Source organism: Staurois parvus, unplaced genomic scaffold (genome assembly GCF_062004578.1).
Source record: "Staurois parvus isolate SC_StPar_1 unplaced genomic scaffold, SC_StPar_1.0 ptg001079l, whole genome shotgun sequence".
Lineage (NCBI taxonomy): Eukaryota > Metazoa > Chordata > Amphibia > Anura > Ranidae > Staurois > Staurois parvus.
The window spans coordinates 463,036-478,802 of NW_028318875.1; the positions used below are offsets into that span (position 1 = coordinate 463,036).

General features: G+C 44.8%; 2 protein-coding genes across 5 annotated transcripts in view; both read left to right on the forward strand.

Annotated features, from left to right (window-relative positions):
• Window positions 1-1,734: 1,734 nt before the first annotated feature.
• Window positions 1,735-15,767, forward strand: part of LOC149440487 (uncharacterized) — a 67,317-nt gene continuing 53,284 nt past the window's right edge. For 2 of the 4 annotated variants that reach the window (XM_089658526.1, XM_089658527.1), the window contains exons 1-6: window positions 11,440-11,516; window positions 13,565-13,695; window positions 13,812-13,909; window positions 13,999-14,226; window positions 14,316-14,474; window positions 14,604-14,745. In XM_089658526.1, coding sequence (XP_089514652.1) covers window positions 13,662-13,695; window positions 13,812-13,909; window positions 13,999-14,226; window positions 14,316-14,474; window positions 14,604-14,745 — 661 coding nt within the window. In that variant the 5' untranslated portion in view covers window positions 11,440-11,516; window positions 13,565-13,661. Of the gene's footprint in view, window positions 1,827-2,325; window positions 2,460-11,439; window positions 11,517-13,564; window positions 13,696-13,811; window positions 13,910-13,998; window positions 14,227-14,315; window positions 14,475-14,603; window positions 14,746-15,767 lie in introns of those variants that run through there. The other 2 variants (XM_089658529.1, XM_089658530.1) reach the window with 2 other exon arrangements.
• On the forward strand, window positions 7,606-10,274 carry LOC149440488 (uncharacterized). Its single transcript, XM_089658547.1, has one exon. The coding sequence runs from the start codon at window positions 8,026-8,028 to the stop codon at window positions 10,018-10,020; it is 1,995 nt and encodes a 664-aa protein (XP_089514673.1). The 5' UTR covers window positions 7,606-8,025; the 3' UTR covers window positions 10,021-10,274.

Sequence of the window (15,767 nt, forward strand, 5' to 3'; positions counted from 1 at the left end):
GAAAGGTCCATCTCCATTCCTCAATGTAACGTCATGTTCCCAACAAATGAGGAGGAGATACTGTATACCATAAGAAAGGTCCATCTCCATTCCTCAATATAACGTTATGTTACCAACAAATGAGGAGCTACTGGACACCATTTGAAAGGTCCACCTCCATTCCTCAATATAAAGTAATGTTCCAAACAATTGAGGAGGAGATACTGAACACCATATGAAAGGTCCATCTCCATTCTTCAATATAACGTCATGTTCCCAACAAATGTGAAGATACTGGACACCATTTGAAAGGTCCATCTCTATTCCTCAATATAATGTCATATTCCCAACAAATGAGGAGCAGATACTGGACACCATATAAAAGGTCCATCTCCATTCCTCAATATAACATCATGTTCCCAACAAATGTGGAGATACTGGACACCATATGAAAGATCCATCTCCATTCCTCAATATAACGTCATGTTCCCAACAAATGAGGAGGAGATATTGTACACCATATGGAAGGTCCATCTCCATTCCTCAATATAATGTCATGTTCCCAACAAATGAGGAGGACATACTGGACACCATATGAAAGATCCATCTCCATTCCTCAATATAACGTCATGCTCACAACAAATGAGGAGGACATACTGGACAGCATATGAAAGGTCCATCTCCGTTCCTCAATATAACATCATGTTCTCAACAAATGAGGAGGAGATACTGTATACCATAAGAAAGGTCCATCTCCATTCCTCAATATAACGTTATGTTACCAACAAATGAGGAGATACTGGACACCATTTGAAAGGTCCACCTCCATTCCTCAATATAAAGTAATGTTCCAAACAATTGAGGAGGAGATACTGAACACCATATGAAAGGTCCATCTCCATTCTTCAATATAATGTCATGTTCCCAACAAATGTGAAGATACTGGACACCATATGAAAGTTCCATCTCCATTCCTCAATATAACGTCATGTTCCCAACAAATGAGGAGGAGATACTGTACACCATATGGAAGGTCCATCTCCATTCCTCAATATAATGTCATGTTCCCAACAAATGAGGAGGACATACTGGACACCATATGAAAGGTCCATCTCCATTCCTCAATATAACGTCATGTTTCCAACAAATGAGGAGATACGGGACACCATATGAAAGGTCCATCTCCATTCCTCCATAAAACTTCATGTTCTCAACAAATGAGGAGGAGATACTGGACACCATATGAAAGGTCCATCTTCATTCCTCAATATAAAGTCATGTTCCCAACAAATGAGGAGGACATACTGGACACCATATGAAAGATCCATCTCCATTCCTCAATATAATGTCATGTTCCCAACAAATGAGGAGGAGACCCTGGACAACATAAAAAATTGCAACGACCACTATTGTATTCTAGAGGGCCACTGCCTTCAGAAAACATAATAATCTGAGGGAATAAATATACATCTATCCAAAAAATGTTTTATATTTTATAATATGTGAACAAGAACACATCAGTATTCCGCAGAGGGTGAAGTAATAGAGTTAAAATATTCTACTATTGATTCAGATTTAACTGAAGTTCAATGTGTGTCATAATGTATGAAATATAACGCGCTACAGGACAGAGGGCAGGATATTACTACGCAACGTAGGATGCAGTTATTGCAATCACCACAAGAATGCGATATTTCTTAGCCTGGATCGCTCAGACAGGAAGTAGTGAAAACAGGAACAGGAAATGATGTAAGACAAATACATGGCTGTACATAAGGTAAGAACAGGAAGTTTTGTGAAAGAAAAGAACGAGTAGAGAAGAACCATCACTGGATTACACAGAGAAGGTAGTAAGATATTATCATATATACACCCAGTAAGCCATCCTCTTCCTCCACTGTCATGTCCATCCTCTTCCTCCATCGACTTAAGGTTTATAGACCGGATACATCCTAAATATAGAACCATTTATCCAACTTTCCATGCAGAGCCTCTGGTTTATAGACCGGATACATCCTAAATATAGAGCCATTTATCCAACCGTCCATCCAGAGCCTCTGGTTTATAGACCGGATACATCCTAAATATAGAGCCATTTATCCAATCGTCCATCCAGAGCCTCTGCATTATAGACCGGATAAATCCTAAATATAGAACCATTTATCCAAATCACATGGCCACATAGATGAGGACCACCATCAAGTGAATGAAAGGATATTATGGAAATTTTAGATGAATGCTCTGCACACTGCTATACACTCTTACATGTTTTTTTATTTTGAGAATTTTGTCATAAGGAGACAAAGATTCCGGGAATGTACTTAGTGATAATTTAACCACACACAGGATAACAGAAATAGTGAAGAGGACATCTGAGCAGTTGAAAAACATCTGGCGATCCCATAATCCATCTTTAGAAGGACGCAAGGACCTCTACAAGGACATCATGATGGACAATCAGCCGCCCCTCACATCACCGGGTAAGAGGAGACTTTATTGGAAAGGAGAGAGCAGTACGGAGGATCCACCTAGATCCCCCATCATCTGATAAACACATAGAAACAATGGATTCAGTCAGTGTGTGTGTTTCCTACAGATGGATCCAGTCATGGGAACCCACCAGAGAGATGTCCCCATCCTCTGTATTCCCGGGATTCCACACAGAAAGGTCACACCATCCCTCACCATCATCAGGTAGATGAGGAACAATCACTGATAGTATCATTAGGATCTGTACATTATCTGCATTGTTACCATTGATGTCATTTTTTTTATATATTCAGAGTGGAAACCTGAGAGCTTCTAAAGTTGAGGTTAAAGAAGAGATAAAAGAGGAGGCGGATGAGGATGGGGTGATGGAGGAGTCAGAGTTTCCCAAAGATCTGTACCAGGACACCATGGTGGAGTCATCCAGCTACAGAAACCCACCAAAGAGATGTCCCTGTTTTCTGGATTCCTCACAGGAAGATCACACCATCCCTCACCATCATCAGGTAGATGGATCCAGTCATGGGAACCCACCAGAGAGATGTCCCCGTCCTCTGTGTTCCCGGGATTCCACACAGGAAGGTAACACCATCCCTCACCATAATCAGGTAGGAGGAGTTGGACCATCTATGACTTTAAAATTATTCCAAACCGTATAAGATGATCATCTCTGAGGTCTCCAGGTATTGGTGCTTATGTTTTGAGGATGGTCCTTTTTTCCAATTCTTGTTTTAGGGTGAGGAACTGATTGATATAAAAGCTGAGGTGAAGGAGGAAGAAGATGAGATGTATGTGATGGGTGATCAGCAATGTACAAAGGAGGATGAGGTTATGGATCCTATTAAAAAGGAGCAATCTTCTCGAGAAATCAGCTCAGGTGAGTAATGAGCAGAAACTTCACATTTTACTTCTACACGTTCAGGGTTTCAAAATGGTTTTAGGAAAAATAGGACCATTTTATGAAATCAGTAGGCCTGTGTGCAAGTGTAAAGGTTGTGCCCCATTGTTTGATAAAAACTGTGCTTAGTATGCCACAGTGAAGAGTGGGTGTGACCAAAATGCGTTAATAGTAGGAGGGGCTTAAGGGACATTATTAAATTAAATTCAGTCTGTCCCCCAGTACAATCCCCCCCCCCTTCCCCGGTCAGTCTGTCCCACAGTAGAATCCCCCTCATGTCAGTCTGTTCCCAATACACCTTCCCCAGGGCAGTCTGTCCCCAAGTATAATCCTTCCTTCTCCCCCGAGGTCAATCTGTCCTCCATTGTAATCCTTCCCCCTCAGTCCCAGGTGAATCTGTCCCTTAGTACATTCCTTCCCCTCTAGGTCAATCTGTCCCCAGTATAATCCCCCCTCAATGTCAGTCTGATCCCCAGTTTAATCTTTCCACCTTCCCCCAGGTCAATTTTTCCCCAGTGTAATCCCTTCCCAGGTCAATCTGTCCTGCAGTATAATTCTTTGCCCACCCCCGCCCAGGGGTGGAATGACCATTTGAAAACTCAGGCACTGCCCAAGGGCCCGGGGTCAGTAAGGGGCCACATGAGATGCCCCTGGTAGCTTTCATAGGCTTTTTTGGGTGTGGTTTGAATGTGGGCAAGGACACAGGGGCCCCATGATTCCTTAATGCCCGGGGGCCCCATGAGTTATCAGTTATCAGTCCTCTCTCCCCTCAAATGTCCCCATTAGAATCCTCCCAGGTCAGCCTGCCCCTCAGTACATCCCCACAGATCAGTCTGTCCTCTAGTATATTCCCTCCCCCTCCGCCAGGCCAATCTGACCTCCAGTATAATCTCTCTAGGTCAGTGTTTTCCCCAGTACAACTCCCCCCCCCTAGATCAATCTATCTGACCAATACAGCCCTCCAGGGACATCTATCCCCCAGCATAATCCTTCCCTCTACCCCCATCAAGGCCAATCTTTCCCCATTAGAGTCCTCCCAGGTCAATCTGCCCCCCTGTACATCCCCACAGATCAGTCTGTCCTCCAGTATATTCCCTCCCCCCAGGTCAAACTGTCCTCCAGTATAATCTCTCTAGGTCAGTCTTTTCCCCAGTACAATAACCGCCCCCCCAGGTCAATCTGTTCCCAAATACAGCCCTCCAGGGACGTCTATCCCCCAGCATAATCCTTCCCTCTCCCCCCTCAATAAATGTCCCCATTAGAATCCTCCCAGGTCAACCTGCCCCTCAGTACATCCCCACAGATCAGTCTGTCCTCTAGTATATTCCCTCGCCCTCCCCCCAGGTCAATCTGTCCTCCAGTATAATCTCTCTAGGTCCGTCTTTTCCCCAGTACAACTCCCCCCCCCAGATCAATCTGTCCCCCAATACAGCCCTCCAGGGTCGTCTATCCCCCAGCATAATCCTCCCCTCTCCCCCTCTGAAGGCCAATCTTTCCTCATTAGAATCTCTTCGGGTCAACCTGCCCCCCAGTACATCCCCACAGAACAGTCTGTCCTCCAGTATATTCGCTCCCTCTCCCCCCAGGTCTTTTCCCTAGTGCAACTCTACCCCCCCCAGATCAATCTGTCCCCCAATACAGCCCTCCAGGGACATCTATCCCCCAGCATAATACTTCCTTCTCCCCCCTCAATAAATGTCCCCATTAGCATCCTCCCAGGTCAACCTGCCCCTCAGTACATCCCCACAGATCAGTCTGTCCTCTAGTATATTCCCTCCCCCCAGGTCAATCTGTCCTCCAGTATAATCTCTCTAGGTCAGTCTTTTCCCCAGTACAACTCCCCCCCCAGATCAATCTGTCCCCCAATACAGCCCTCCAGGGAGGTCTATCCCCAGCATAATCCTTCCCTCTACCCCCATCAAGGCCAATCTGTCCCCATTAGAGTCCTCCCAGGTCAATCTGCCCCTCTGTACATCCCCACAGATCAGTCTGTCCTCTAGTATATTCCCTTCCCCCAGGTCAATCTGTCCTCCAGTATAATCTCTCTAGGTCAGTCTTTTCCCCAGTACAATAACCCCCCACCCCCCAGGTCAATCTGTTCCCAAATACAGCCCTCCAGGGATGTCAATTCCCCAGCATAATCCTTCCCTCTCCCCCCTCAATAAATGTCCCCATTAGAATCCTCCCAGGTCAACCTGTCCCTCAGTACATCCCCACAGATCAGTCTGTCCTCTAGCATATTCCCTCCCCCCAGGTCAATCTGTCCTCCAGTATAATCTCTCTAGGTCAGTCTTTTCCCCAGTACAACTCCCCCCCAGATCAATCTGTCCCCCAATACAGCCCTCCAGGGTCGTCTATCCCCCAGCATAATCCTTCCCTCTCCCCCTCTGAAGGCCAATCTTTCCTCATTAGAATCTCTTCGGGTCAACCTGCCCCTCAGTACATCCCCACAGATCAGTCTGTCCTCTAGTATATTCCCTCCCCCCAGGTCAATCTGTCCTCCAGTATAATCTCTCTAGGTCAGTCTTTTCCCCAGTACAACTCCCCCCCCAGATCAATCTGTCCCCCAATACAGCCCTCCAGGGATGTCTATCCCCCAGCATAATCCTTCCCTCTACCCCCATCAAGGCCAATCTGTCCTCCAGTATATTCCCACCCCCCAGGTCAATCTGTCCTCCAGTATAATCTCTCTAGTTCAGTCTCTTCCCCAGTACAATAACCCCCCCAGGTCAATCTGTTCCCAAATACAGCCCTCCAAGGACGTCTATCCCCCAGCATAATCCTTCCCTCTCCCCCCTCAATAAATGTCCCCATTAGAATCTCTTCGGGTCAACCTGCCCCCCAGTACATCCCCACAGAACAGTCTGTCCTCCAGTATATTCGCTCCCTCTCCCCCCAGGTCTTTTCCCTAGTACAACTCCACCCCCCCAGATCAATCTGTCCCCCAATACAGCCCTCCAGGGACATCTATCCCCCAGCATAATACTTCCTTCTCCCCCCTCAATAAATGTCCCCATTAGCATCCTCCCAGGTCAACCTGCCCCTCAGTACATCCCCACAGATCAGTCTGTCCTCTAGTATATTCCCTCCCCCCAGGTCAATCTGTCCTCCAGTATAATCTCTCTAGGTCAGTCTTTTCCCCAGTACAACTCCCCCCCCCAGATCAATCTGTCCCCCAATACAGCCCTCCAGGGAGGTCTATCCCCAGCATAATCCTTCCCTCTACCCCCATCAAGGCCAATCTGTCCTCCAGTATATTCCCACCCCCCAGGTCAATCTGTCCTCCAGTATAATCTCTCTAGTTCAGTCTCTTCCCCAGTACAATAACCCCCCCCAGGTCAATCTGTTCCCAAATACAGCCCTCCAAGGACGTCTATCCCCCAGCATAATCCTTCCCTCTCCCCCCTCAATAAATGTCCCCATTGGAATCCTCCCAGGTCAACCTGCCCCTCAGTACATCCCTGCAGATCAGTCTGTCCTCTAGTATATTCCCTCGCCCTCCCCCCAGGTCAATCTGTCCTCCAGTATAATCTCTCTAGGTCAGTATTTTCCCCAGTACAACTCCCCCCCCCCAGATCAATCTGTCCCCCAATACAACCCTCCAGGGACGTCTATCCCCCAGCATAAATTTCCCCTCTCCCCCTCTCAAGGCCAATCTGTCCCCTAGTATATCCCCCCAGGTGAGTCTGTCCCCTAATATTCCTAATATTCCCCACAGATCAGTCCGTCCTCTAGTATATTCCCTCCCCCTCCCCCCCAGGTCAATCTGTCCTCCAGTATAATCTCTTTAGGTCAGCCTATTCCCCAGTACAATCCCCCCCCCCCCAGGTCAATCTGTCCCCTAATACATCCCTCCAGGGAAGTCTATCCCCCAACATAATCCTCCCCTCTCCCCCTCTCAAGGCCAATCTGTCCCCTAGTATATCCCCCCCAGGTCAGTCTGTCCCCTAGTACTCCCCCTTGAACACCCCTGTCTCTTTTTTTTTCTTTTAGATGAAGGGATCTATTTCCCTTTCTCTTGTTCTGCAGCCTCAGCTGCACTGCAGATGAATGAATAGAAGTCTCTGTACAATGGCTTCCTATTCATTCACAAGCTGAAGCATAGTAAACAGTCTACAATGTTTCAGTGATGAATTTCCTTTTTCTTTTTACTCTTGTAGCATGTTTTGGAACTCTGACCCTCTCCTATAGCATGAAGTACTGTCTCTGACCATCCACTGCAATAGGTCCATTGTCTTGACGGTTTTCTGGAACTTGAAATACGCTAAATATTATGTGCAGCTCCCTGGTGATGTCAGAAGTCAAACTTGAGACCCCCCCCCCCCACTGCTGTAAATCATATGAACTGTATATCTTCATCCTTTAAAATGTTTTCAGGAAATGAGGTGGAGGAAGCTCCATCACTATTCTTCATGATATTCATGATAACAATGTCCTCAATGCACATCTACTGTCACCTAGTATGGATTGGGTGTACCATTTGATAGACATGACTTCTGAATTTGAGGAGTATAAAAACAAACATAACATATATCAACAATTGTTTTTCAGCAGATGGACAGTACTTTTGGAATTTAAATACGTCAGAAAGATGTCCTAATATACCTTCAGACATTGCACAATGTTCTCCAAATGTAACATTTTATTGGTTGACAACATCAATGAATCCTTCTAGTCCTAAGGAATCTTCTGATAAATCCCATACTATGACTTCAGATGTCCATCTAAGATCAATGGATCCTTCTAATCCCGAAGAATTGCCTGATAAATCCCATACTAGGACTTCAGGTGTCCATCTAAGATCAATGGATCCTTCTAAAACGGAGGAATCTTCTGATAGATCCCATACTATGACTTCAGATGTCCATCTAAGATCAATGGATCCTTCTAATCCTGAGGAACCTTCTGATAGATCCCATACTATGACTTCAGATGCCCATCCAGGTTCTCACAGTGCTGACAGATCAACAGATTCATCCAATCCCCAGAAATCCTCTTCAAGCCATGAGGGAGCTCACACAAGAGGGAGCTCAATATCATGTTTGGTGTGCGGGAAAACATTCACGAAGAAAAATGCACTTCTTAAACACCAGATATCCCACAAGACCGAGCATCCTCATTCATGTTTAGAGTGTGGGAAATGTTTTCCTAAGAAAGAAAACCTTGTTAAACACCAGAGGATTCATACGGCTGACTGTTCTTTTTCCTGTTTAGAGTGTGGGAAATGTTTTTCTCTTAAAGCAAACCTTCGTACACACCAGAGAATTCATACAGGAGAGAAATGCTTTTCCTGTTCAGAATGCGGAAAACGTTTTCGCAGGAAAGAAACCCTTCTTATACACCAGAGAATTCACACTGGTGAGCGTCCCTTTCCCTGTTTAGAGTGCGGGAAATGTTTTTCTATAAAAGGAGGCCTCCAGGCACACCAGAGAACGCATACGGGTGAGCGTCCCTTTTCCTGTTCAGAGTGTGGAAGATGTTTTTCTAGTAAAACAAATCTTCTTGCACACCAGAAAATTCATATGGGAGAGCAACCTTTTTCCTGCTCAGAGTGTGGAAAATGTTTCACTATAAGTCAAAGCCTTGTTGTACACCAGAGAATTCACACGGGTGAGCGTCCCTTTTCCTGTTCGGAGTGCGGAAAATGTTTTTCTGTAATAGGAGGCCTTATTACACATCAGAGAATTCATACGGGTGAGCGTCCCTTTTCCTGTTTAGAGTGCGGGAAATGTTTTTCTATTAAAGAATCCCTTCTTAAACACCATAGAGTTCACACGGGTGAGCGGCCCCTTTCCTGTTTAGAGTGTGGAAAATGTTTTTCTGCCCATGGAAGGTTACGTGAACACCAGAGAATCCATACAGGGGAACGTCCCTTTTCCTGTTCAGAGTGCGGAAAATGTTTTTCTGCCCAAGGAAACCTTCGCGCACACCAGAGAATTCACACTGGTGAGCGTCCCTATTCATGTTCGGAGTGTGGAAAATGTTTTTACTCAAAAGCACACCGTGACTTACACCAGAGCAGTCACTCAAGCGAGGGTCAGTATTCATGTCCTGAGTGTGGGAAATCCTTCACTACGAAGAGAAACCTTGCAAATCACAAAAGAAATCACTCAGGTAAGCTTTCTTTTTCATGTTCGGAGTGCGGGAAATCTTTTAGTTGGAAACAAAACCTTGTCATCCACCAGAGAACTCATTCCGGCGAGTGTCCTTATTCATGTTTGGAGTGCGGGAAATCTTTCACTTGTAAAGGAAACCTTGTTATGTACCAGAGAATTCATTCAGGTGAGCGTCCTTATTCATGTTCAGAGTGCGGGAAATGTTTCACCCTAAAAGGACACCTCATTGCTCACCAGAGAGTTCATACGGACGAGCGTCCTTATTCATGTCCAGAGTGCGGGAAATGTTTCACGGCCAAGTCAAGCCTTGTTACTCACCAGAAAATTCACTCGGGTGAGCTTCCATATTCGTGTTCAGAGTGCGGCAAATGTTTCGCTCGAAAAAGAAATTTTGTTGGACACCAGAAAACTCACTCGGGCGAGCGTCCTTATAGCTGTACCGAGTGCGGGAAAAGTTTCACTCTGAAACAGACACTTGTTCAGCATGCGAAAAAACACGGTTCAGAACGTCCTAAAAAAACCGGGAACTCAAGGCTGTAACGGAATAATTCTAACCCGATGAGCCTCAGACCTTCCAAGGGGGGGAGGGGCCAGAATGGTCTTAGCAGTTGAAAAGAAAAATTAAAAAGTCCAATAAGATTTGAAGATTACGGTCACATGACCAAAATAACGATCCTTCTACGTGTAATAAAGCTTTCTGGATTGAATGCGACACATAGGTTGTATTTCAATCTTCAGTTTGATTTTACTTCTTTAGTTTCACTTTCGTAAATAATAAAACTTTGTCAAAATGATGTTTATGGTTTCATTCCTGGATTTGATGTATGAGGTGTGATATGTGTGTGTGTAATCATCAATGGAACCAAAGAGAAGGATGGACCACCAGGAGGTGGGAAGAGACAACACGACTTCCACTGCATTATTTATTGATCACAAAGTTTTTTTCAGTGGCCCATTGGAATCCTTTAACGTGACATTTGAAGTTCCACTTCAAGGATGACCCTTCCTTGGCTCTTACACCTCTAGAAGCCACTAAAGCCAGCCTTGCCGGGATTGATAATTCCTCAATATAATGTCCATCTCCATTCCTCAATATAACGTCATGTTCCCGACAAATGAGGAGGAGATTCTGGACACCATATGAAAGGTCCATCTCCATTCCTCAATATGACGTCATGTTCCCAACAAAGGAGGAGGAGATACTGGACACCATATGGAAGGTCCATTTCTGTTCCTCAATATGACGTCATGTTCCCAACAAAGGAGGAGGAGATACTGGACACCATATGGAAGGTCCATCTCTGTTCCTCAATATGACGTCATGGTCCCAATAAAGGAGGAGGAGATACTGGACACCATATGGAAGGTCCATATCCATTCCTCAATATAACGTCATGTTCTCAACAAATGAGGAGATACTGGACACCATATGGAAGGTCCATCTCCATTCCTCAATATAGCGTCATGTTCTCAACAAATGAGATACTGGACACTATATGAAAGGTCCATCTCCATTACTCAATATAACGTCATGTTCCCAACAAATGAGGAGGAGATACTGGACACCATATGAAAGATCCATCTCCATTCCCCAATATAACATCGTGTTTCCAACAAATGAGGAGATACTGGACACCATATGAAAGGTCCATCTCCATTCCTCAATATAACGTCATGTTCCCAACAAATGAGGAGGAGATACTGGACACCATATAAAAGGTCCATCTCCATTCCTCAATATATATAATATATTTGAACTGTGGTACTACTTTTGACATTTTATGCTACACGGTACCTGGAAAACTTTTGATACAAATCTGAAGAATGAGCTACAAGGCAGAGGAGAAAATACTAAAACATAATGTAGGACGCAGTTATTAAAATTACCAGAAGATGGCGATATCACTTATTGCAGGTGGACCCACTCAGACAGGAAGTGATGTAATACAAAGACAAGGCTTTATATAAGGGAAAGGCAGGAAGTTCTGGGAGAGAAGAACGAGAGAGAGGAGACTGCACTGGATTACACAGAGGAGGTAGTCACTGTGTCGTCTTTTATCTCCAGCCGATGCACTATAGATACATCCTAAATATAGAGCCATTTATCCAACCGTCCATCCAGAGCCTCTGGTTTATAGACCGGATACGTCCTAAATATAGAGCCATTTATCCAACCGTCCATCCAGAGCCTCTGGTTTATAGACCGGATACGTCCTAAATATGGAGCCATTTATCCAACCGTCCATCCGGAGCCTCTGGTTTACAGACCGGATACGTCCTAAATATAGAGCCATTTATCCAACCGTCCATCCGGAGCCTCTGGTTTATAGACCGGATACGTCCTAAATATGGAACCATTTATCCAACCGTCCATCCGGAGCTTCTGGTTTATAGACCGGATACGTCCTAAATATGGAACCATTTATCCAACCGTCCATCCGGAGCCTCTGGTTTATAGACCGGATACGTCCTAAATATGGAACCATTTATCCAACCGTCCATCCGGAGCCTCTGGTTTATAGACCGGATCCGTCCTAAATATAGAACCATTTATCCAACCGTCCATCCGGAGCCTCTGGTTTATAGACTGGATACGTCCTAAATATAGAACCATTTATTCAACCGTCCATCCAGAGCCTCTGGTTTATAGACCGTATACATTCTAAACATAGAACCATTTATCCAACCGTCCATCCAGCGCCTCTGGTTTGTAAACCGGATACATTCTAAATATAGAACCATTTATCCAACCGTCCATCCAGAGCCTCTGGTTTATAAACCGGATACATTCTAAATATAGAGCCATTTATCCAAATCACATTACCACATACATAAGTATAGATAAGGACCACCTTCAAGTAAATGAAAGGATATTATAGACATTCTAGATGAATGCTCTGCACACTGCTATACACTCTTACACATTTCTATATCTCAAGAAATCTGGAATTCTTGCAATACATGTCCAAGCTGACCAACTGCATCAAAGTCATCCCTCTCTGGCCAGTCCCAACTCTACTCACAATGCAAATACAGATCTGCTTACTGCATACTTTTAGAGATATATAGTGCCGATATGGGGCGGACGGACACAGATGGAGGGTATTAAACCTGATCAGGTAGGTGAGGAGGATTCTGGGAGGTCACATGACATCACTCTTATCTCTATTAACCTCCCTAGCGGTCTGATTATGTCCATATTTCTGTGCTCAAAGCTGTACATTTTTTTGCATGGAAATATGTATTTCTTTTATTGTAGGCCTGAAATTTTTAGGAATAACTCACTGAAATCTGTCTGAACAAGAGTCTAGGAAACATCCTGGGTATGATAAAATGTGAAACACGAAATCATAAATTATAATTTAATAAATAATCATAAAAAATAATAATATAATAAATTTAATTCAATAATATAATTAAACCAAAAACACTGAAATTTGAAATATAGCGCCAAGTTCGCACATCGCTGAGCAAAGTCGCAAAATCGTTTTCAGTGTCTGATGACGAATTTCCCCACGAATCATCACTCAATTCTGCAAGTGGTTCTAATTTACTATCGCTGTTCTCTAGCTGGTCTAAAACCGCTTTTGACCTAAAGGGACACTTTTTGGACACCATGGACGTTTCTCAGTTTCCAGGCAGAAAGAACGGTACAAATGCAGGCAGAACACAGGACAAAGCACTAGGGACAAAATGTATGTGAAATGGTTTGATACAGTAATGTTTTACTATGTGATTTTAGTGTATTGAGTGAATGTCACTTTTTGTCATTTTCAAATTTCCCGCCGTTCCGTCCCCCGTACGTCCCGACGCTCACAGGGGACGGAACCCAGATGACAGATGCCGGCATCCGCCGGATTACATTGCCGGGGACACCGCAGGAGGGACGTCGCGGGAGCGTAGGACAATGTAAATGAAGAACAGATGCCGGAGCAGCGCCGCATGGTAAGCCCGAGTGTAGCTCGGGGTTACCGCTTTTGGTACTGAAACTTTACCCCGAGCTACACTCGGGAATACCGCCAGGGAGGTTAATATAACACAGACCTGACCTTAGTGTACTTAGTGATGATTTAATTGTGTGCAGGATTAATGAAGTAGTAAAGAGGACACCTGAGCGGTTGAAAATCAGTTACCAATCCAATGATCCATCTTCAGGACACAAGGATCTCTACAAGGACATCATGATGGACAGTCAGCCGCCTCTCACATCACCGGGTAAGAGGAGACTTTATTGGAAAGGAGAGAGCAGTACGGAGGATCCACCTAGATCCCCCATCATCTGATAAACACATAGAAACAATGGATTCAGTCAGTGTGTGTGTTTCCTACAGATGGATCCAGTCATGGGAACCCACCAGAGAGATGTCCCCGTCCTCTGTATTTCCGGGATTCCACACAGGAAGGTCACACCATCCCTCACCATCATCAGGTAGATAAGGAACAATCACTGATAGTGTCATTAGGATCTGTACATTATCTGCATTGTTACCATTGATGTCATTTTTATTATATATTCAGAGTGAAAACCTGAGAGATTGTAAAGTTGATGGTCAAGAAGAGATAAAAGAGGAGGAGGATGAGGATGGGGTGATGGAGGAGTCAGAGATTCCAGAAGGACACAAAGATCTGTACCAGGACATCATGGTGGAGTCATCCAGCTACAGGAACCCCCCATCGAGACGTCCCCATCCTCTGTATTCCCGGGATTCCACACAGGAAGGTCACACCATCCCTCACCATCATCAGGTAGATGAGGAACAGTCACTGATAGTATCATTAGTATCTGTACATTATCTGCATTGTTACCATTGATGTCATTTTTATTATATATTCAGAGTGGAAACCTGAGAGATTCTACAGTTGAGGTTAAAGAAGAGATAAAAGAGGAGGAGGATGATGAGGATGGGGTGATGGAGGAGTCAGAGATTCCAGAAAGACACACGTATTCCTGGGATTCTACACAGGAAGGTCACACCATCCCTCACCATCATCAGGTAGCTGGGGTTAGAGCATCTAAAACTTAAAAATGATTCCAAAATGTATGAGATGATCATCTCTGCGATCTCCGGGTATTAGTGATTTATGTTTTGAGGATGGTCCTTGTTATCATTTTGTGGTTTTAGGGTGAGGAACTGATTGATATAAAAGCCGAGGTGAAGAAGGAAGAAGAAGAGACGTATGTGATGGGTGGTCATCAGTCTATGAAGGATGAAGTGTTTATGGTGACTATTAAAGAGGAAGAATCTTCCCCAGATATCAGCTCAAGTGAGTATTGAGGATAATCTGTTTACATTTTACAAGTTTAAGGCTTCAAAAGCATTTAAAAACAATAGGGCCCTTTTGTGAAATCAGTGGGCCTTAAAAAAAAAAAAACATGGTGCATTTATTGTGCACAGAAATGGATAGTGAAGGTTTTCATTGTTCCAGGGGCATTGATATGATTGGAAAACACTGGAGCACATTTGGGCATGCCAGGTAGAACACTAATGCAGTCTGCTCCCCAGTAAAATCCCTCCCCCTCAGGTCAATCTGTCCCATAGTGCATCCCCCCAGGTCAGTCTTTCCCCCAGTATAATCTTTCCCCCTTCCCCTCAGGTCAATTATTCCCCTAGTAAAATACCCCCAGATCAGTCTGTCCCCCATTACATCCCCACCCAGTCAGTCTGTCCTCCAGTTTAATCCCCCCCAGGTCAGTCTGTCCTCCAGTTTAATCCTTCCAAGGTCAATCTGTATCATAGTGCATCCCCCCAAGTCAGTCTGTCTCCCAGTATAATCTTCCCCCCCCAAGTCTATTTGTCCCCTAGTAAAATTTCCCCCAGATCATTCTGTCCCCCAGTATATCCCCGCCCAGTAATTCTGTCTCTCAGTATAATTCTTTACCTCCAGGCCAATTTGTCCCCCAGTAAATTCTCAGGTCAATCTGTCCCCATAGTGCATCTCCCCAGGTCAGTCTTTACCCCAGTATAATCTTTCCACCTTCCCCAGGTCAGTCTGTCCTCCAGTTTATTCCTCCCCAGGTCAGTCTGTCCTCCAGTTTAATCCCCCCCAGGTCAGTCAGTCCTCCAGTTTAATCCGCCCCAGGTCAGTCTGTCCTCCAGTTTAATCCTCCCGAGGTCAGTCTGTCCTCCAGTTTAATCCCCCCCAGGTCAGTCTGTCCTCCAGTTTAATCCGCCCCAGGTCAGTCTGTCCTCCAGTTTAATCCGCCCCAGGTCAGTCTGTCCTCCAGTTTAATCCGCCCCAGGTCAGTCTGTCCTCCAGTTTAATCCCCAGAAGATCAGTCTGTCCTC

Excerpts from the sequence above, each read along its gene's own strand:
- LOC149440488 (XM_089658547.1), top strand. The coding sequence starts at position 8,026 with ATGAATCCTTCTAGTCCTAAGGAATCTTCTGATAAATCCCATACTATG.